Below are 22,891 nucleotides of genomic sequence, written 5' to 3'. Positions count from 1 at the left end.
TTGAATGGGAACAACCATAGGTGGATCAAAATTCGGCCGCCGCCTGTTGAACAGCCGGAAATTCGACCCATCTATGGCAAGTTTTAGAAAGCACCTAGCAACATAAAAGACAAAGTACTATACATATTAATCTCATAGAATACAGACAGTAAAAAAAAAGAAAAATGTAACGCTTGATCTCGAAGAATCACGTTTTTTTTTAATGATGAATTTTAAAATTGATGCAGCAATATTGTTTGCCATATTTTTCATAATTACTGCATTTGAAAGATTTGAGGTTGGCAACACATACTAATCATTTTCATGCAACTAACAAAGTAATGTATTTCTGAACACAACAGAAATGTTGCTGTGGTTAGTTCTAAATTCGACATCAACACTTATTTGGGTCTAAGCCATAACCATAGAATGGCAAATCTATTTCAAATCACACAATAAATTAGTTAGATCACTTTATTTTATCTACTTTATATATCTTTTCTTTTTTTTTATTAGATTTAGGAGCTTCACTATTCAACAGCAAAATAAGGATAGCTCTGTAATCTATTGTCCACCTGTTTTATCTTACGGTTATACACTTTGCTGCTTTTGATAACTGAAATGGCAATTTGCACTAAAAGCAGATTAGGTGTAGGAATGAACTTTGAGATCTGACCTGAATCCAGCCTTTTCACAGTTTGGTGAACCACACAAACTGGTCAAATATGCAATATATGCATGTGCACAAATTACCGGTTGCGGTGTCTAACAAACCAGGTACGAATCCTGGATGATGCCACAAACCAAAAATGGCCAGTGCTACCCTCCCAGGCTGCATGCCTTGAAAAGGGTATGGAGCGAGTTAAGGGAAATCCCACATCATTCTTTTAAAGGGCCTGGTGTGGTTTAGAAAGAGGGAAGAGGCCCCTTTCCTGGTTGCCCAGTCCGCATCCCTAGATAAGGGTCTTGTATAAATTATTTTTTTTAATGTCACTTTTAAAACTTGCACCCCTCAAACATGTTAAAGGATTTTAATTTTTACCCCTTGGCAATAAAACGTCCTCTCCCTACTGAAACGTATTTGTAATTTTTTTTTATTTGACATTGTACATCTCCCATGGCAGTATCCAGTTAACCCATGCCGTTTTTTTAAAAACCGACCGCAATCCGTATATACAGTATACATTGCGTTTTGCAAGTGGCTTACTGGGATTATAGCCTGAAGAGATCAGCCATAATCCCAGTATTGTTTTTTTCAGACAGCGGCTGGCTCTCCTTTGAAAGTGTTCCAAAGCGGCTGGAACACTTTCAGAAGCGGCAGGAGGGAACATCCCCTCTCCTGCCGCTTGCCGGTGGCCCTCCGACTTGCCACATCCGCCAGCTCACCCAGTGCACCAGGCGATCAAAGGGTAGATCCACTTTGATCGCCTCTATGGCCTTGGAAGAACAAGGCGACGTCATGGCGTAATTTCCGGTCCAGGGTGGAAGTACCCTATTTTCTTTTTTTTTTTTTTTTTTTTTTAAAGAAATAGATCAAAAATATTTTTTTATTTATTTATTTGATCTTTTGCTTTTAAAGGTAAAGAAGAGATCAGAGGTCTTGTAATAGGAATACAAGTGATTAAAAAAAAAATGAAATGGACAGTGTAAAAATAAAATAAAGAAAAAAAAAATGTAAAGTGCCCCATCTCTTCATGCTCGTGCATAGAAGTGAATACATACTCAAGTCACGCACGCATATGTAAACAGTGTTCGCACCACACATGTGAGGTATCACCGCGAACGAACCGGTAACCAGTAAAGGCGTTTTAAATGTTGCCAATGGTTTTTTACGTACCATAATTTATCACCATTCCATACAAAAAAAATTGGAGTATATATTGCGTTTTGTTTTTGTAATTCATTAAAATGTATTTCTTAAAAAAAAAATGCGTTTGAAAAACACCTGCACAAATACCATTTTTTTTTCCAGCAAAAAATACAGATTTAAATGTGTAAACAAAAAGTGCCAGAAAAGGCTTAGTCTTTAAGTGGTTAAAAAAATTTGAAAAAAATGAACATTCAGCTAACCAAAGCTTGCCCGGTTCATTCATACCTAATCAGGTGCGAGGCATATAAACATTTCACAATAAAAAAAGATGGATTGATTAGAAGGTCTATGAAACCTGGAAAACGTTCATCTTTGGCCTTTTTAATTTTAGAGCTAAAATGCTAATTGATATGAAAAAGCAAATGTTTCTATCAGTCTTGTTTACACTTGCGGTTGGGGAAGACAAAACAAACGGTTGAGCCGTCTTTTTCAAGTCTGGCCTATGTGCGAGTATGGATATTTCTGGGAGGATTCTTGTGTTAAATATATGTACACACAGCTATTTAGTTTTCAATAGTTTACATGAGCAATACCCAGACTAGCTCCTGAAGAAGCTATGTATGTATAGCGAAACATGTGAAGGAATGACTGGATTTTATGCTTTACTGGTATGTTAAAAGGAAAAATTGCTTTTTTAAAGATGTTTTTAACATTTAATAATAAAAATTGAATAATTTTATCAATTGACACCGATTTGTTTCATTGGCACCTTATAAACCCTACTATTTTTGTCAATTATTTATTGATGGTAAACACCTGTTTATAATTTCACTCACCTTGGATCCATGAGATGATTTGCTTTTCTTTACATCTGAGAATGATAGGGAATTACTGGGAAGGCTGGGAAGATGAAGACTGGTGCCTGAAGATGAACCCTCTGACATAACCATTATCTATTGCCAGAAATAAAAGAAAAGACAAACATTAAATACGGAACATTCATACACACACAAAAAAGATTAGTATGACTCACAACATCATTCAGAATACAGAATACATTAACTTTATGTTTTTCCGAATGTCCAAAATTGTAAAAATATCATTGTTACTACAATGTGCAGTTTTGCCCATATTTAGGGATTACATCACATTACATGCAGCTTTAGGGCCATGTATGATTACTTTTAGTTCTCTACTTCCATACCATACCACAGTGATGGGCAGTGACACCTCTGCCTATACACTCCAAAACTCTTGGAGCTCCAGGACACATTGCGGACCCATAATCACTAACTTGTAAAAGACTAATTTTGTTATCTTTCCTCTATCGCTTGCAACTATCAGGGTACTGTAGGGTTAAATAAGCAGAAGAAAAAAAATAGTTAAATGGTTTCCACTTTCTTCGTGTTTTGGAATGTATCAGCACAAACTTTATGCAATGATTGACAGGAGCAGGGAAATGGACAGTCCTGAGCTCCCCCATTCATAATGAAAAGGGAAAAAAAAAAAAGCTTTCACGTGCCAACACTTTCACTGCTTGTAGGTTTTGAAGCAACTTAAATTACACTAACCACCTGTTGTACACCAATTTCTGGTAATCTGTTAGCAAAATACATATTTCTGATTTAAGATAAAGTAACTGCCAAAAGTAGTTGATGTTGTTCCGCATTTGCAAGAACCGGTAGCTCTGCCTTACAAATTATTTTTTATATATATATATATATATATATATATATAAATGACGAGTAACATTCTGAAGCAGGATGCAATGCTTATTACTTCTGACATTTTTATTAGTTGATGGTACGCAAGATAAATGTTTTTCAACAGCCAGCTGACTTCTCTAGGTGCTACCATTTAAAGGGAATGTGTAATTATTTTGTATGTATTCTTCCCGCACCACCATTTCTTTTAGGTCAGGTAAATATTAAATATTGTACAATAACATTTGGTACTTTAGGTCCCTAGGTTGAAGTGGTTATACCGTCTATTAAATTTTTTTCAAAAGCTATTCTAGTCGCTTTTACAGGCAGTAGACATCCCCCCTCTCACCGCCTCTCTCTGGGCTCTCCTGTGTGACCAGGGGGCCCGGTATGCGATGCGTTACTCCCGCTGGCTTACCATAGACCCTGGGAGGCTGGAAGCGACGTCACTTCATGTTTTGACAGATCTGGCCCCCCCCAAAAAAGCATCAACATTTTTTTGGTTTTATTTTTTTATCTCATGCTTGCCAGGAAAGAGGAGAGATCTGGGGTTCAAAAAAAAAAAAATGATGGGAGCCATGTAAAAAGGAAATAAAATAAAATGAATAATAAACAAAACATTTAAAGTACCCCTTTGTGCAGAAGTGAAAGCATACGTAGGTCACCCCCTATATGTAAATGGTGTTCGCACCACACGTGAGGCATCACCACGAACATTATAGCAAGAGTAATAATTCTAGCACTAAGCCTCCTCTGTAACTCTAAACTAGTAACCTGTAAAAAATTTGAAAGTGTCATCTATGGAGATTTTTAAGTACCGAAGTTGGGTAGCCTTCGACGAGCGTGCGAAATGTTAGGTATCTATTTATTTGGCCTGACATCATCTTTTATATTTTACTATAAAATATTGCAACACCCACCATTTTATTTTCTATGGCCTCTGCTTAAAAATATATATGTTTGGGGGTTCGGAGTTATTTTCTGGAAAAAAAAAAAAAAAGATTTTTTCATGTAGGAGAAAAATGCCAGAATTTCCTTGTAGGGAGGTAGTTAAGCAGCAGGTGGCACTTTCCCTCTTTTCTTTTTGAAAAAAAGCCTGTTGTTCACAGACCTAAATAGCTCACGGTGAAAGTCTTGTGCACTGGTAGAATATTCTTTCACGTGGCACATCCCTTATTTAAAGAGTGGGTCTAAAGGTTCAAAGTTTAATTTAGACCAGGGGTCTGAATGAAACAGTTTACTGTCCTCCAGACTTTAGGGGGGCCGGACATTGATTTAAGTGGGAGAAATAGTGCCCCATTGTTGGTGTCATTAGGAAGAATACTGCCCCATTGTTGGTGTCAGTGGGAGAAATAGGGTCTCGTATCAGCGAGCGTACCAGTGTCCCAAGGGCCGAAAAAAGGCAAGCAAAGGCCACAGTTTGGAGACCACTGATTTGGACAAATAAAAGCTCAAAAACAGCCTCCTAATGCTGCTCTGTCTTATAAAGCATATCTCTGGGAGGAACAAACATTCTCCCTTGCATTGGGGCTGAATGCTTGTTTATGTCTAGGGTACCAGAAAAAGCGATTTTATTTACCTAATCCCCATTTCTCCAAAAGTCAGCATTCTCCCCTAATCCCCTATGCTCTGGAGGTAGACCATCCTTTGGGATTCTCACATTCAAAGCAAGGCTATGGACCCTGCACTATACCTGCTGCCAAGGACCTGCAAACAGATTTGACAGATTTTGTGGAGACATCACTAGTCTATTAGACCCCCAATGTCTCACCAGCTCTTTGCTCCAGCAGGAGGAGTATGTTCACTCAGCCTGTGCATTCGGGATTTTGTCAGCTCTGAAACAAAACTGTTCATAGGCGAGCACTTCAGGTTTACACTGCTGCAGAGGAGATCAGGGAAAAGGATGGTTCCAGATCTCCCGCTGCTCGCCATGCTAGCATTAATTGTTATGGTCCTAGGCTCCAAATGGAAGCAAGAACTTTATTTTCAGTGAGTTAGGCCACAGGCTCAAATACTTGGCTAGTTCGACCCTGTATCAAATAAAACTTACAATAGGGACATATGCATTTGGGTCTGTATGTCCCAATGCAGGAATTCTACATTAACGCCATACATCCCTAAGCACATGCGGTCCTAAATGCCTGTAAGAGCAGTACAGCATCCAGACACTTGTAAACATCCAGAGCACCTGCAGATAGATCACAGAGCCCTGTGGGGATGAGCAAGCTTTCACTATTAAAAATGAGCATTCAAAATAGTAAAACATCAGTTTAAAGAGGACAGGTTCTTAGTGCTGGCTGTACTCCCCCCCTCACCCCCCCCCCCCCAAACACCTATAAACTGAGATTCAAACTGGGGAGTAGCAAAAGTCAGTATTAGGCCCCTTTCACACATGTGCGACTTGTCCTGCGACTTGGGACTGCAGACACATGGGATGGGATTTCCAATGTGTACCATTAATATCTGTGCGACTTCAAAGTAGTCCCTGCACTACTTTGGTCCAACTTTGATGCGTTTTGAGGGCCAAAGACCTCAAGATTACACAGGCATTGCTTCAGTCTAGGCAAAATCGTGGCAAAATCACAGGACTTTTAGGTTGCACATTGGTGAAAGAGGCCTTAACAAAAATAAGGAGGAGCTTTTATTTACGGAGCAAAGCCACTAATCAGAAGGAGTCAAAATGCTATTTCCACAAGGCTCAATAAAAGATTAAATAAAAGTAAAAAAAAAAAAAAGTAACAATTGCTGCTTACTTGCCCTCCTACCCAGCCTTCCCCTTTTAGGTCATCTTTAAGAGGGGGCTAGGTAGTTATGTTCACAACAATTAACCCTGTCTGTACTGTTCTGGCAAATCTCATTATTAGTTCTATACTAAATGGACACAACCTATCCTAACAAAAAGGTAAAGATCTCAAGGCTTGGATAACACATTACATATTAACGCACTTAAAAAAGAAAGTCACTCAATATGCCCCTCTAATTGCAAATTGCAAACTATTCTGAATGAGGTCAAGCTACCTATAGCATCCTATGTATAAACCTGCATAGCATTTGGACAATCAGATCTCCACACCACCTGCACAATCACTGGACAGCAATCCGCTGGACAGCACATGCTAAGAAAGCTCTTTGTAAAATTTTTATATCACCAAGTATGATTATATTTTCCAAAACAGTGAAGCTGTGATAGCCACAGTGATAAACTGTGCCTGTTTGTCCTCTAAACAGGACCAGACTGTCACAAGGTTCCATCTAAGTTGTTCACCAATTTGGCTCTGCATATGGGCACTTTCAGTTTTCCATAACACAAGATAAATGGGAAAAATAGAACATGGCCAATCATGCAGTAAATATAATTAAAATAAAATTATCTCAGATTATTTGCTTTTTCAGGGTTTTGTCCAGATTAAGATACACATGTTTAACCACCTCGTGTCTGGACTGTTTCACCCCTTCCAGTCAAACCCAATTTACAGTTTTCAGAGCTGTTTTTCTTTGAATGACAATTACCCTTGCAAAGCTGTACCCAAACGAATACAATATTATTTCAGACAAACAGAGCTTTCTTTTGGTGGTATTTATTCACCACTGGGTTTTTGTTTGCTATATAAATGAAAAATAAAAAAAACATTTTTTTTCTGCAAAAACAAACAAAGAAAAATCAAAATCAAGTCAATATTTGGTGTCATCCTTTGGCTTCAAACCAGCATCAATTCTCACACTTGCACAAGTAAGGGATTTTGTAGGATTAGATTCAGGTCAATGATTAACCAAAATCAAGCAGGTGCTAATGATCATTTATTTCATATGAAGTGCTCTATAGGAAGGGTCAGAGCCCCCTAATTTTTTAAGGAGGCTGAGGTATTTTAACATCTGCTGAATGATGCTGAAAATGTTTTAGGAGTCTATTGTGTCCAGTGCGGTTGCATGCAGGTGAAGTGGATTAAAGCCTCGTACACACGCAACGTATTTCCGCCGACCAGTCGTCCGTCTTTTGTCCAGAGGGGTGTTTGTTGGTTGGAATGTGCTCTAGACTGCACACAAATTTTCCCGTACGACAGAATTCTACTTCAGAAGTGATGTCATGTGTTGGATTGCTTTGTATGTGTTCTTTCATCTCTGAGCATGCCCAGTCTTGCTCATAAGATTTTTCCCTGTCGAATTCTGTACTGACTGCACGAAAATCGGACGTGTTTTGACGGTGGACAAAAATTTTATAGCCTGCACACCAGAATTTTTTCGGCCGAAAAGTCGGAGTCGTTTGTCGAGAGCACCATACTAACAAGCCGAAAATTGGCAGATCGGTCGTCGGACGAAAATTCCCGGCCGAATTTCGACTCGTGTGAACGGGCCTTTAGGGTGGCTGACACCAACAGACTCAACAAACTGATTTTCAAGGCCAGTGAGGTTGTTGGACTGGGGTTGGAGTCTTTAACAACCGTGTTAGAGAGGAGAAAGCTATCCAAGGTACACTCATTCTTAGGCAACTCCTCTCACCAACTCCACAATACACTAGTCAGTGTGAGTACCTTCAGTGCTAGATAGTTACAACCACGATGCACCACAGAGCAAAACAGGAAATAATTCTTGCCTATAGCCATCAAATTATATAATTCTTCTCAGAGAGTGCTGGATATGAATATTTAATCTGGTTTATGATTCAAATTTGTATGTATATTTTATAATATGTTGGTATTGGGTTAACTATGTGTAATGATTTTTTGGTAATATTCGAGAAAGTGGAGTAATAGTTGCATTTTAGTAGTTGGATTTTCTGTTATTTTTCAATCTGTGCTATTTATTCCATGTAGTATTTTAATAGGATGGTATGGTTGACTACAGTACATTAATAATTTAGTTTTATTTAGTATCAATTGCTGTTAATTGTAATTTTTTTTGTTGCTGTGTAGGGTTGAGCGGACACCTAGATGTCCGTGTTCGACGGGTTCGGCCGAACTTTAAAAAAAAGTCCGGGTCCGTGTCCCGGACTTTTACCGAACTTTTCCCGGACACCGAACCCCATTGAAGTCAATGGAGACCCGAACTTTAAGGCACTAAAATGGCTCTAAAACACCAAAGGAAAGGGCTAGAGTGCTGCAAATGGCAGCAAAACGTAATTAAGAGCATGGCAAGTGCTCTGCAAACAAATGTGGATAGGGAAATAACTTAAAACAACAAAAAAAAACAGAAAAATAAAACAATGTTCTTCTTCATCTCTGAAGGACGAGGCCCATATGGAGTAGGAGGGAGGTTGAGGTGGTGGTGGATGTGGCGGTGACATAGGCGTGCGCACAGGGTGTGCTGGGTGTGCCTGGGCACACCCTAATCACCTAGGGCACATAGCATTGCCAGTGAGGAGATGGGAAAGATCTCCCTGGGACCTGCTCTGCTCTATTTCTCCTTGCCTACAGGTACATGGCCCCGATACATTACTCTCCCTGCTGGCAAACACATGCATGTGTATTTCAACTTTGGGGTGCACACCTTAATGCAATAGGCTGCACACACCTATGGGCGGTGTAGGTGGAAGCGGCGGTGGAGGAGGACCAGGGCCGGATTAACAGCATCATGGGCTTGGTGCTGAGGATTTTGAAGGGCCTTAAGGGCCGTGCCTTGCCATGCACCCAGAGGAGGAAGGGTGCAGCCATGCATGCCTAATTCAACATGGGATGCTGTCTCTGAAGCCCATAAACACATCCATGCATCGCCAACTGTCCCTCCTTGTCCGGCCTTCACGCTGTGTGGGGAGGTTCTGAGGGTGCTGCCTGGGGAAGCGAGCATAGAAGCCAGACTTCTGTGTTTACAAGTGACAGAAGAGCGGTAACAGTGAATATGGCCAACCCGGGGCCTATATAAAAGGTAGGGGCCTGGAGCTGCAGCTCCAATAGCCCCTACATTAATCTGGCCCTGAGGAGGAGGACGAGGTAGCCAACACTGCTTCTTTTCAAAAATTTTAAATGAGGGTACACCCCAAAAGAGTGAGAAAGAGCAAAAATGGAACAATGGGTGGGTAAGGTCGGTATCCATTGCTATTCTGCATAAGGTACGGAAAAGTCCCGTGGGATCCATGCCTGGTTCATTTTAATGAACGTGAGCTTGTCCACATTGTCTCTGGACAGGCGGCTGCGCTTGTCTGTTATAACGCCCCCAGCCGTGCTAAATACCCGTTCAGATAATACACTGGCTGCAGGGCACGCCAGCACCTCCAAGGCGTAAAGGGCAAGCTCAGGCCATGTGCCCAATTTGGAGACCCAGAAGTTGAAGGGGGCAGACCCGTCATTCACTACATGTAGGCGTGTGCACACATACTGCTCCACCATGTTGGTAAAATGCTGCCTCCTGCTAAGACGTTCCATCTGAGCTGCTGGTGCTGCTGTTTGTTGTGGCGTGCTGACAAAGCTTTTCCACATTTCGGCCATGCTAACCCTGCCTTCTGAGGTGCTGGCGGTGCCCTGGTTGCGTTGGCGACCTCCTCCTCCTCCTCCTCTGCCTTGTGCTTCCACTGTGGCCCCGCTGTCAGATGGGAATGCCAGCAGCATGGCGTCTACCAGCGTGCGCTTGTACTCGCGCATCTTGCGATCGCGCTCCAGTGAGTGAATTAAGGACGGTACGTTGTCCTTGTAACGGGGATCCAGCAGCGTGGCCACCCAGTAATCAGCACAAGTTAGAATGTGGGCAACTCGGCGGTCGTTGTGGAGACACTGCAGCATGTAATCGCTCATGTGTGCCAGGCTGCCCAGAGGCAACGAAAGGCTGTCCTCTGTGGGAGGTGTATCGTCCGTGTCCTCTGTATCCCCCCAGCCACGCACCAGTGATGGCCATGAGCTGGCCTGGGTGCCACCCTGCTGTGAACATGGTTCCATCTCCTCCTCCAGCTCCTCCTCCTCCTCATCCTCCTCATCCTCCAGAACTGTGCCCCTGCTGGACAATTGCGTCCCTGGCGTTTGCGTGTGCAGGAACCCACCCTCGGAGCCCCTTGCGAATGACTGCCCTGAAAGCCTTGGAAATGTTACCTCTTCATCCTCCTCCTCCTCCTCATCCTGTGCCACATCCTCTTCCATCATCGCCCGAATTGTTTTTTCAAGGAGGCATAGAAGTGGGATAGTTAAGCTGAGAACGGCGTCATTGCCACTGGCCATGTTGGTGGAGTACTCAAAACAGCGCAACAAGGCACACAGGTCTCGCATGGAGGCCCAGTTAAATTAAATAGCGGAATAGAAAATATGATCCAAAAAAAGTGTATGTATATCACACGTACACAACCACACTGGGCCCCAATTACTATTGTTTGTACCCCTAAAAGGCTAGATGAGGAGTAGGGGGAGTATGGAACAGGCAGCACCCTCAAACCTTCAGAAGTATGAGATGAACCCCAACAACTTGGAAAGGTGGATCTCTCTCACACGTACCAACACAGACTATCCCCCAATTTAACTGATCCCCAAAGGTTTTTGATTAAATAGCGGAATAGAAAATATGATCCAAAAAAAGTGTATGTATATCACACGTACACAACCACACTAGGCCCCAATTACTATTGTTTGTACCCCTAAAAGGCTAGATGAGGAGTAGGGGGGGGTATGGAACAGGCAGCACCCTCAAACCTTCAGAAGTATGAGATGAACCCCAACAACTTGGAAAGGTGGATCTCTCTCACACGTACCAACACAGACTATCCCCCAATTTAACTGATCCCCAAAGGTTTTTGATTAAATAGCGGAATAGAAAATATGATCCAAAAAAAGTGTATGTATATCACACGTACACAACCACACTAGGCCCCAATTGCTATTGTTTGTACCCCTAAAAGGCTAGATGAGGAGTAGGGGGGGTATGGAACAGGCAGCACCCTCAAACCTTCAGAAGTATGAGATGAACCCCAACAACTTGGAAAGGTGGATCTCTCTCACACGTACCAACACAGACTATCCCCCAATTTAACTGATCCCCAAAGGTTTTTGATTAAATAGCGGAATAGAAAATATGATCCAAAAAAAGTGTATGTATATCACACGTACACAACCACACTGGGCCCCAATTACTATTGTTTGTACCCCTAAAAGGCTAGATGAGGAGTAGGGGGAGTATGGAACAGGCAGCACCCTCAAACCTTCAGAAGTATGAGATGAACCCCAACAACTTGGAAAGGTGGATCTCTCTCACACGTACCAACACAGACTATCCCCCAATTTAACTGATCCCCAAAGGTTTTTGATTAAATAGCGGAATAGAAAATATGATCCAAAAAAAGTGTATGTATATCACACGTACACAACCACACTAGGCCCCAATTACTATTGTTTGTACCCCTAAAAGGCTAGGAGTAGGGGGAGTATGGAACAGGCAGCACCCTCAAACCTTCAGAAGTATGAGATGAACCCCAACAACTTGGAAAGGTGGATCTCTCTCACACGTACCAACACAGACTATCCCCCAATTTAACTGATCCCCAAAGGTTTTTGATTAAATAGCGGAATAGAAAATATGATCCAAAAAAAGTGTATGTATATCACACGTACACAACCACACTAGGCCCCAATTACTATTGTTTGTACCCCTAAAAGGCTAGATGAGGAGTAGGGGGGGTATGGAACAGGCAGCACCCTCAAATCTTCAGAAGTATGAGATGAACCCCAAAAACTTGGAAAGGTGGATCTCTCTCACACGTACCAACACAGACTATCCCCCAATTTAACTGATCCCCAAAGGTTTTTGATTAAATAGCGGAATAGAAAATATGATCCAAAAAAAGTGTATGTATATCACACGTACACAACCACACTAGGCCCCAATTACTATTGTTTGTACCCCTAAAAGGCTAGATGAGGAATAGGGGGGGTATGGAACAGGCAGCACCCTCAAACCTTCAGAAGTATGAGATGAACCCCAACAACTTGGAAAGGTGGATCTCTCTCACACGTACCAACACAGACTATCCCCCAATTTAACTGATCCCCAAAGGTTTTTGATTAAATAGCGGAATAGAAAATATGATCCAAAAAATGTGTATGTATATCACACGTACACAACCACACTAGGCCCCAATTACTATTGTTTGTACCCCTAAAAGGCTAGATGAGGAGTAGGGGGGGTATGGAACAGGCAGCACCCTCAAACCTTCAGAAGTATGAGATGAACCCCAACAACTTGGAAAGGTGGATCTCTCTCACACGTACCAACACAGACTATCCCCCAATTTAACTGATCCCCAAAGGTTTTTGATTAAATAGCGGAATAGAAAATATGATCCAAAAAAAGTGTATGTATATCACACGTACACAACCACACTGGGCCCCAATTACTATTGTTTGTACCCCTAAAAGGCTAGATGAGGAGTAGGGGGGGTATGGAACAGGCAGCACCCTCAAACCTTCAGAAGTATGAGATGAACCCCAACAACTTGGAAAGGTGGATCTCTCTCACACGTACCAACACAGACTATCCCCCAATTTAACTGATCCCCAAAGGTTTTTGATTAAATAGCGGAATAGAAAATATGATCCAAAAAAAGTGTATGTATATCACACGTACACAACCACACTAGGCCCCAATTACTATTGTTTGTACCCCTAAAAGGCTAGATGAGGAGTAGGGGGAGTATGGAACAGGCAGCACCCTCAAATCTTCAGAAGTATGAGATTGTGTTCACTGTACCCCACAAAGATTGAGTTCACTGCACCCCACAATGATTGTGTTCACTGCACCCCACAAAGATTGTGTTCACTGCACCTCACAAAGATTGTGTTCACTGTACCCCCCAAAGATTGTGTTCACTGCACCCCACAAAGATTCTGTTCACTGTACCCCACAAAGATTGTGTTCACTGCACCCTAAAAGGATGTTGTTCACTGCACCCCACAAAGATTGTGTTCACTGCACCCTAAAAGGATGTTGTTCACTGCACCCCAAAAAGATTGTGTTCACTGTACCCCCCCAAAGATTGTGTTCACTGCACCCCACAAAGATTGTGTTCACTGCACCCCAAAAAGATTGTGTTCACTGTACCCCCCAAAGATTGTGTTCACTGCACCCCAAAAAGATTGTGTTCACTGTACCCCCCAAAGATTGTGTTCACTGCACCCCACAAAGATTCTGTTCACTGTACCCCACAAAGATTGTGTTCACTGCACCCCAAAAAGATTGTGTTCACTGTACCCCCCCAAAGATTGTGTTCACTGCACCCCACAAAGATTCTGTTCACTGCACCCCACAAAGGATTTTGTTCACTGCACCCCAAAAAGATTGTGTTCACTGCACCCCAAAAAGGATTTTGATCACTGCACCCCAAAAAGGATGTTGTTCACTGCACCCCAAAAATGATTTTGTTCACTCCACCCCAAAAAGATTGTGTTCACTGCACCCCACAAAGATTGTGTTCACTGCACCCCAAAAAGATTGTGTTCACTGTACCCCCCAAAGATTGTGTTCACTGCACCCCACAAAGATTCTGTTCACTGTACCCCACAAAGATTGTGTTCACTGCACCCCAAAAAGATTGTGTTCACTGCACCCCAAAAAGGATGTTGTTCACTGCACCCCAAAAAGGATGTTGTTCACTCCACCCCAAAAAGATTGTGTTCACTGCACCCCACAAAGATTGTGTTCACTGCACCCCAAAAAGATTGTGTTCACTGCACCCCAAAAATGATTTTGTTCACTGCACCCCAAAAAGGATTTTGTTCACTGCACCCCAAAAAGGATGTTGTTCACTCCACCCCAAAAAGATTGTGTTCACTGCACCCCAAAAAGATTGTGTTCACTGCACCCCACAAAGGATTTTGTTCACTGCACCCCAAAAAGATTGTGTTCACTGCACCCCAAAAAGGATGTTGTTCACTGCACCCCAAAAAGGATTTTGTTCACTGCACCCCAAAAAGATTGTGTTCACTGCACCCCACAAAGGATTTTGTTCACTGCACCCCACAAAGATTGTGTTCACTGCACACCAAAAAGGATTGTGTTCACTGCACCCCAAAAAGATTTTGTTCACTGCACCCCAAAAAGATTGTGTTCACTGCAGCCCAAAAAGATTGTGTTCACTGCAGCCCAAAAAGATTGTGTTCACTGCACCCCAAAAAGATTGTGTTCACTGCACCCCAAAAAGATTGTGTTCACTGCAGCCCAAAAAGATTGTGTTCACTGCAGCTCACACACAGAAAAATGGATGTGGATCACTGACACCTGCCTATCTCCAATCCCACACCACACAGCAATATCGATTGTAGTTTGTAGAACACAGTTTCCCTAAAATTCAGCAGACTCTGTCCCTAACAGGATTGAGAAGAGATCGTAGATCAGGATTGAGTGCAGATTCACCCCACCCCCCACACAGCAATATCGATTGTAGTTTGTAGAAGACACTGACCCTATAATTCAGCAGACTCTATCCCTAAAATGCCTACAACTCGCCCTGCCTAAACACTCCGACCTGTCCCTCAATTCTATCCGGACACAAATGGTTTTTTCCTGCCTATCTTTCCCTAATCAGCAGCCAGCACATTGATGTGTGCTCTGTCCCTTAGCTAAGCAGCAGAATGACGCTGCTGCGGCGGCTGCCTCGAACTTATAAAGACTTGGTCACATGCTTCAGACGGCCAATCACAGCTACTAAGACATTTGCAGGCATGGCTGGGATGGCTTAAGGCACACCAGTTAAACGATTGTTGATTGGCTGTTGAAAGCCCGCCATGAAAAGAGCGCCAAAGCATGCAAAACCCGGAAATAAAACGACCGAACACGGATTTTTACCCGAACATACAGTAAAGTGTCCGTGTCCGTGTTCGGGTAAAAAAAATCCAATTATTCGGTACGAACACGAATAATACAGTCCGTGTTCGCTCAACACTATTGCTGTGTCTTGTCTAGTTCTATTGTGATATTTGTGTTGTCTTTGTTGAATGTAACTATTTTAGTAATTTCCCTTTGGGATTAATAAGGTATTCTGAAGGAATCTGAAGGTTGAAACAGAAACAGTTGTGTAAGTGGCTTAAAACTGGGTGAGGAATGGCAAAATGCTGCTACTAAGGTCAGATTGTGGAAGACGATTTCATGCCACAGGTTATATACCATAGCAAGACTGAGCACAGAAAGAAGACACAAGGTAGTTAGGCTCCATATACACGGGTCGTTAGAAAAAACGACACCGGGAAAAAGCAGCTGTTAAACGTGCTTTCAGTAGCTTTTTCCATTTGCGTTATTGCACGTTTGGCCACGTTGCTTTTAGCAGCGTTTTTTCTGCCTCTATTCAAAATCAATGGTTCCCTATGGGAGCCTATTGATTTGAATGGAAGTCGTACTGCAAGTCGGATCAGGGTGATCCGACTTGCGCTGTGAGAATCTTGAGGGGGAACTCCACGCCAAAAATGGGGAAAAAAACTGTGTGGGGGTCCCCCCCAGGTTCCAAACCAGGCCCTTCGGGTCTGGTATGAAATTTGAGGGTAGCCCCACGGCGAAAAAACGGCGTGGGGTCCCCCCCAAAATCCATACCAGACCCTTATCCGAGCGAGCGGCCCCACCCCCCCTGGACTATACCAGACCACATGCCCTCAACATGGGGGGGGGTGTTGGTGCTTTGGGGCAGGGGGAGCTCTGCACCCCCCACCCCAAAGCACCTTGCCCCCATGTTGATGAGGACAAGGGCCTCATCCCCACAACCCTAGCCGGTGGTTGTGGGGGTCTGTGGGCAGGGGGCTCATCGGAATCTGGAAGCCCCCTTTAACAAGGGGGTCCCCGAGATCCCAGACCGCCTCCCTATGTGAATGGGTATGGGGTACACTGTACCCCTACCCATTCACCCCATAAAAGGCAGTGTATGGAAATAACGACAGGAGACGTTTTGGAAAGTTTATTAAAAATCTTCATCTGTTCTTCTCTGCACTGGTCTTCTGCTCTTTTGCTGTCCGCTCTTCTGCTCTTTTGCCCTCGGCTCTTCTCTTCTTCTTCCTCCGGTCCTCCTCCGACGATGTGTCCGGTCTCCGTTCTCTGCAGCTTGTTATATAGCCATTGTGGGCGTGGCCCCCTGATGACATCATCGGGAGGCCCCACCCCCTCATGTCGCAGATGCCGTCATCGGGGGCCACGCCCACAATGGCTATATAACAAGCTACAGAGACCGGCATAATCACCGGAGACATCGTCGGAGTAGGACCGGAGAAGAGCCAGAAGAGCGGACAGCAAAAGAGCAGAAGACCAGGAGAGGGAGAAGACCAGAGCAGAGAAGAACAGATGAAGATTTTTAATAAACTTTCCAAAACGTCTCCTGTCGTTATTTCCATACACTGCCTTTTATGGGGTGAATGGGTAGGGGTACCCCATACCGATTTACATTGGGAGGGGGTCCGGGATCTGGGGGGCCCCATTGTTAAAGGGGGCTTCCAGATTCCGATGAGCCCCCTGCCCGCAGACCCCCACAACCACCAGCCAGGGTTGTGGGGATGAGGCCCTTGTCCTCATCAACATGGGGGCAAGGTGCTTTGGGGTGGGGGTGCAGAGCTCCCCCTGCCCCAAAGCACCAACACCCCCCCATGTTGAGGGCATGTGGCCTGGTATGGTCCAGGGGGGGTGGGGCCGCTTAGGATTCGCACAGAGCGAAGGCAAAACAATGTCCTCATTAAGGTAAAAATCAGAAACCACCTTTGGAAGAAAGGACTGGTTAGGTCGCAGAGTTAACGAGATTTCCCTGATGTTTTCAAACGGGGAACGTTGTAACACGGACAGAACCAAGTTCAAGTCCCATGAAGGTAAGGGCTCCCTACGAGTAGAGGCCAAGTGACGCACACCTCGGTCTCTGAGACAGTAGATCTTCTCGCATTGGTAGCCGCCATGGAGGCTCGACGGCCAGGTGAACGATGTCCGCGTACCAGGACCGGCGCGGCCAGTCCGGCGCCACCAGAATCACCAATGTTGCTTCCGAGGCCAACCTGCGAAGGAACCTGGACAACAACTGAATCGGAGGAAAGGCATATATCAGATGATACTGATGCCAAGGCACCACCAGCGCATCCGAGGCATCTGCCAGAGGATCGCGCGTTCTTGCCACGAACCTTTCCACCTTGTGGTTTAGCCGAGACATGAACAGATCCACATCCGGGGATCCCCATTTCGCACACAGCATTTGAAATACCTCCGGGTGCAGGGACCATGCCCCCTGGTCCAGGGTCTGGCGGCTCAGATAATCGGCCTGCCAATTCTATACACCCGGAATGTGAACTGCCGATATTGCCGGGAAATGAGTCTCGGCCCAAGACCGAATACTGGTCACTTTCTGAGCCGCCCGGGCACTCCTGGTGCCCCCTTGGTGATTGATGTAAGCCACCGCAGTGGCATTGTCCGTCTACACCCGTACACAGCGGCCCTAAAGACGATCTGACCAATGGAGCAGGCACAGCCTGATCGCTCTCAATTCCAAGATGTTTATCGGTAGGGATGATTCCTCCACCGACCAAGTGCCCTGGGCAGACCGGTTGCCCAGGACGCCACCCCAGCCCGACAGGCTGGCATCCGTGGTAATCACCGTCCACAGCAACGGCCGGAAGGATTTCCCCTCCGCTACGGCCGGGGACTGAAGCCACCACAGAAGATCCACCCTGGTTTGGTGACTCAGAGACACCCTCAGGTCCAAGGAATGAGGGAGCCTGTCCCACCTGGCCAGTATCTCCGCTTGGAGAGACCGCGTGTGAAACTGTGCAAACGGTATCGCCTCGAAGGCTGACACCATCAATCCCAGGGACTGCATACAGTTCCTGAGTGATGAGGATTCGTTGTCCCTGAGGGCCCTGACCTCGTTCTGTAGGGTCCGAAGCTTGTCCTCCGGCAGGAACACCTTTGCTTGAGCAGAGTCCAGAACCATTCCCAAATATGGGAGGCGAACCGAAGGAGACCAGGTCGGCTTCTGCACGTTGATGGTCCATCCGAACTCCTGAAGCGTCTGAACTGTAGTGGATAGATCGCGCAGCAGGCTCTGGCTGGCACTCGATCTTAACAGGAGATCGTCCAGGTATCCCAAGACCGCAATGCCCTGTGCCCGTAACAGGCCCAGAATGGGAGCCAGCACTTTGGTAAACACCCTTGGAGCTGAAGCGACACCGAAAGGTAACGCCACAAACTGATAATGTTCCTCCGCGATAGCGAATCGGAGGTACCTCTGATGGCCCTCGAAAATGGGGATGTGTAGATACGCATCCTTAAGGTCGATAGAGGCCAGGAATTCGCCTGGACTCAGGGAGGCTACCACCGAGTGAAACGATTCCATGCGGAACTTCCGAACGCGCACAAAGCGGTTCAGAGCTTTCAAGTCCAGAATAGGACGCACCTTGCCCTCCTTTCTGGGCACAGTGAACAGATTCGAGTAAAACCCCCGAAACCTGTCCCGATGAGGCACCGGGACGATCACCCCCCGGGGCAAGAATATCTTGTACCGCCTGATGCAGGTCCTGTAGCTGCCCTGGGGTCAAATGAAGATTTGAGGGAAAGAATCTGCCAGCCGGCCGCGAAAGGAATTCGATCTTGTAACCTGATCGAATGATTTCCTGAACCCACCTGTCCGGAATTCGGAGCAGCCAAAGTTGGAGGAAATCACGCAAACATCCCCCCACCCCTGAAACGGGTGAGGGCGCCCCATCAGGCAGAGGCGGACTGGGCCGCTGTACCAGCTTGGCCGGATTTAGGTTTGCCCGCCCAGGGCTTTTCTGGCCACCCTGGCCCTTGAAGGGTTTCCCCTTGTACTGTGCCTTGAAGGCACGAAAAGGACCCCTGGTTTGGTTTAAAGGAGGGGCCCCGCTTACCGTGGAAAAACTTGCCTTTAGGATTCTGGGGCAGCAGAGTGCTCTTGCCCCCAGTGACCCCTTTTACCAATTCATCCAGGGATTCCCCAAACAGGCGAGACCCCGCATAGGGGATTTCAGCCGACCAGCTTTTCAACCATATCAGGCGAAGGGTAATCACTGCGACACTGGACAGGCGCGCAGCTAATGGGGCCTCATTCAAGGCCGCATCGCACAAATACATGACTCCTTGATAGATCTGGTCCACCATCGCCACGGTAGTAGGGGGAGCAGAATCCGCCACGAGGGTGCGTCTTAGCACCTTGGTCCAATCCACCACAGCCTGAGCCGCCATGACAGAGGGGAAAATAGGCTTTAGCAGGGAACCGGACACCATGTAGGCATGGCGGGCAAGGGATTCCATCCTCCTATCCGTAGGATCCCTAAACACCTGAGAATCTTCGGTGGGTACCAGAGTGGCCTTGTTCAATCTGGCCACACACCAGCGCGAATCCGTAGGAGACGCAAATTAATAAAGGAGTTGAAACTTCTTGGGCACCACAAAGGTGAGTTTTAAATGACGCCATTAATCATTCACAAAAGCGTGAAACTCAGCGGGGCAAGGGAACACCTGCGCCGCCTTGCGGGTCCTGTGTGTACCAAAAGAGGACACAATGCCCGGAGGATTGGGCTCATGCTCTAAATGTAGTGTTTCCTTGATGGCAAGAATTAGCGCATCCATAGCTGCGTGGCCCTCGGCCGTCCCAGGGGGGGAATCATCCACCCCTGCAACCTCTGCCTCCCCCTCAGACAGAGAAGAGCGAGACCCTTCAAGGGGCACGCCACCTACGGCAACCATATCAGATTCAGAAGACAAGGAAAAACGAGGCCTTTTTCTGTCAGCACGTTCAGTCATCAGAATATCCACTTTGGACACAAAAAGTCGCCACTGCAGCAGACAAGGTAGACAGAGCAGAAGATTCAGAGGACCCTGAATCCCCCACTAAGGCTGTGGGAAATTTTTTGTCCTGAGATTCCATATTTTAAAAAGTTTTTTTTTTTTTTTTTTTGGAAGGTATTGGCCCTTTAAGCGCGCTGTGGACCCCCGCAGCACACCGCTACAAGACTGTGACAAACAGACCCCTGAGCAGGATAATCTGATAGCCAGAAGTAATTGCACACAAAAAAAGGCCAGCAGACAGACCCGCACAAGTGTTACCACCGCAGCCGATCTCTTCTGAACAGAAGGAGGAAGTGATGTCACCGCAGGAGACTGAACTGAGACTGCAGGCCAAGGAAAAATGGTTGCCTATAGAAAGTATGGGAGGCTTCCGTAAAATGGCCGCCGACATGTGCTCGGAACGATCGTTTTGCCACACACAAGATGACGCCGCAAGGCGCCAAAACACACCACATACAATGCTGTATAAGCGCCCACAGTGAAGCCAGACATGCTGCCCACACCTAAAATGGCGGACCGGCGGTGTTTAACCCTGCAGCGGTCGCCACACGTGTCTGTACCTCCAAATAGCACTCTAATGTGAAACAGGAGAGGGACCCCCACAAACCCACACAGCGCATTGCTGTGAGAAAAACCCCCGCAGGGACCGGGATCAGGGAGCCCAAAAAACACACAGAAATGAGGGGATAACACAGACACACAGGACTGCCAGCCCCAGACAGAGGCCCCACACAGAATGTACTTACCTGTACTCAGTGGCGTGGGGTGCCTCTCATCGACGGGAAACCGCCCACCCTATGATGGCAGGGGTGCCGTCAGCCAAAAACGCAGGACGCTAGCAGTGCATGGAAGAACTGTGGATGGGGCGTCCAGGCGAGGTAGCAACCTCGTAGGCTGCATCCCTGAGGAAAGGGATGGGTCATTTGTGAGGCCAGGGCGAACACATAGCCCGCTAAACGCTCGCTGGTGGGCTGGGATTCCATCAGGCCCTCTGTCCTGGAAAACCAGGACGACCAGTCCGACTCCCAGCTCCGCAAGCGCCGTCTTCATCCGAAGATCCGACAAACTAATGCTGACAAAATAAACAGCTAGTAGTGCAAAGAAAAAAACACATTTGCAGCAAATAAAATCATAAAAAAGAAGAAAGGCTGAGACTGTAGCCCCAGCACAGGGAAGCCTATCTTACTCCTTAACTAGGCAGAAGACAAACTGAGTTGGGATGGCTGTGTAACGCTCCTGCGTTTTTGTAGTAGGCTGGATTTGCAGCTGCAGAATCTCCACTCAGTAGTCATGTAGAGATGTGTTGAATAACCAGATCCAACTCTCCAGACTCATCACTGTGGGCCTGTCAGCTTCAGCATACAGATATACACACTCAATAAGATGTTCCTGGAGTGATAGGATGTATATGATAGTATGAAGATGATGTGCTGAAGGGACAGGTGTGAACAGTGACAGAGATGGTAAGCACTTGATAGAATTGTTCAGGAGAGTATTAGATGGTATTAGGTAGAATGCAGATAGGTTAGTAATCGAGTATGGTAACAGGTGGTAAGGACAGCAGATGACAAATACAGGATAGACTAACCCAGTGCAAGGATAGATGGTAGTAGACTCAAGAGCTAGCAATCTATGTAACAGTGCAGATGATAGAATTAGTATGCATAGATAGTAACAGTCCTTATGTGCAGAGGTAGATAGTGTAAGTAAGGTTATGGAGGATTCCCCTGTGGGGTACTTATCACTAGTAAGTTAGTAGTAGAAGGGTCCAGTAGTAAGGGAGTGATCCAGTAGCGAGATACAGGGATCGGTAGCGAGGTTCCGGTCTTTTCCAAGTAAAATAAAGTAGCTGGAGGTTCCGGCAGCAAGACAAGCTTGTAAGCATGTGGACACACAGGCAATTTGAACGAACAATGCGAGAGAGAACGCCGGCGGTTGAAATAGCCGCTCTGCGGCGCTCGGCGATGACGTCATCCATCTTAAAGGTGTATGCGTACCACCTAATTAGAAAGGTGGGACGCATATTTGAAAAGAAAATAGAAAATAAGGGTACCAGAGGTACCAGAATCTTACAGGCTGATTGCAGGGGGGTATTGGACCAGTGAGACAGCCCCCATAGGTGTGTCTATGTAAATGCTTTGTTTTTTTAACAAATCTTATGCCTAGTTACTCCTGTGGAGATGAAGTCAATACCCCATTGGTGAAGACTGTATGAGTGTGCGGCGAGGACGTAAGAGAAACAACCAAATGCCCCTGGACTGTTTATTGAAGTAGAGAGCCAAGAGGAATGCAAGAATTGCATTTGCTTATAGCCGTGTGTTGGTAACCAGGGGGACCAGCAGAGTGGATATTTAGCAGTCCCTACGGGGGCAGAGCTACACCCCAATTTTCCCAGGACTCCCATCTGGACCTTCGCTGGTAATATCTGTTTGTACATTGAATGTTTGTACTGGTATTAATCTTAACTTGTATAAAGCTTTTATTATTTACACACTTGTGTGCATCGATTTACTTATGGTAATATTATAGGTTGGTTGTAGTAGTCCCTCTGCTCCCAATTACTTTGATTAGGATACTTGTTAATTTCCCAGAAAGGGAATCCCCTCTGTTCACAGAAGCCCTGTCCTGGGTGGAGGCACTGACAACGTAATTATCAAACCCCTTATTTCACCTCATA

The 22,891-nt window shown here is 45.5% G+C and overlaps 1 protein-coding gene across 3 annotated transcripts in view; it reads right to left on the bottom strand.

Moving 5' to 3' along the window:
- The window catches only part of MLLT3 (MLLT3 super elongation complex subunit), a 462,813-nt gene that overhangs the window by 138,414 nt on the left and 301,508 nt on the right, over positions 1-22,891 (bottom strand). For all 3 annotated transcript variants that reach the window (XM_082243975.1, XM_082243973.1, XM_082243974.1), the window contains exon 5: positions 2,626-2,742. In XM_082243975.1, coding sequence (XP_082100101.1) covers positions 2,626-2,742 — 117 coding nt within the window. The remainder of the gene's footprint in view (positions 1-2,625; positions 2,743-22,891) is intronic.

This window comes from Pelophylax lessonae, assembly GCF_965119305.1.
Source record: "Pelophylax lessonae genome assembly, chromosome: 1".
Taxonomy (NCBI): domain Eukaryota; kingdom Metazoa; phylum Chordata; class Amphibia; order Anura; family Ranidae; genus Pelophylax; species Pelophylax lessonae.
Note: the sequence above shows the minus strand (reverse complement) of the source record. Positions and strands in the feature narration are given on the sequence as shown.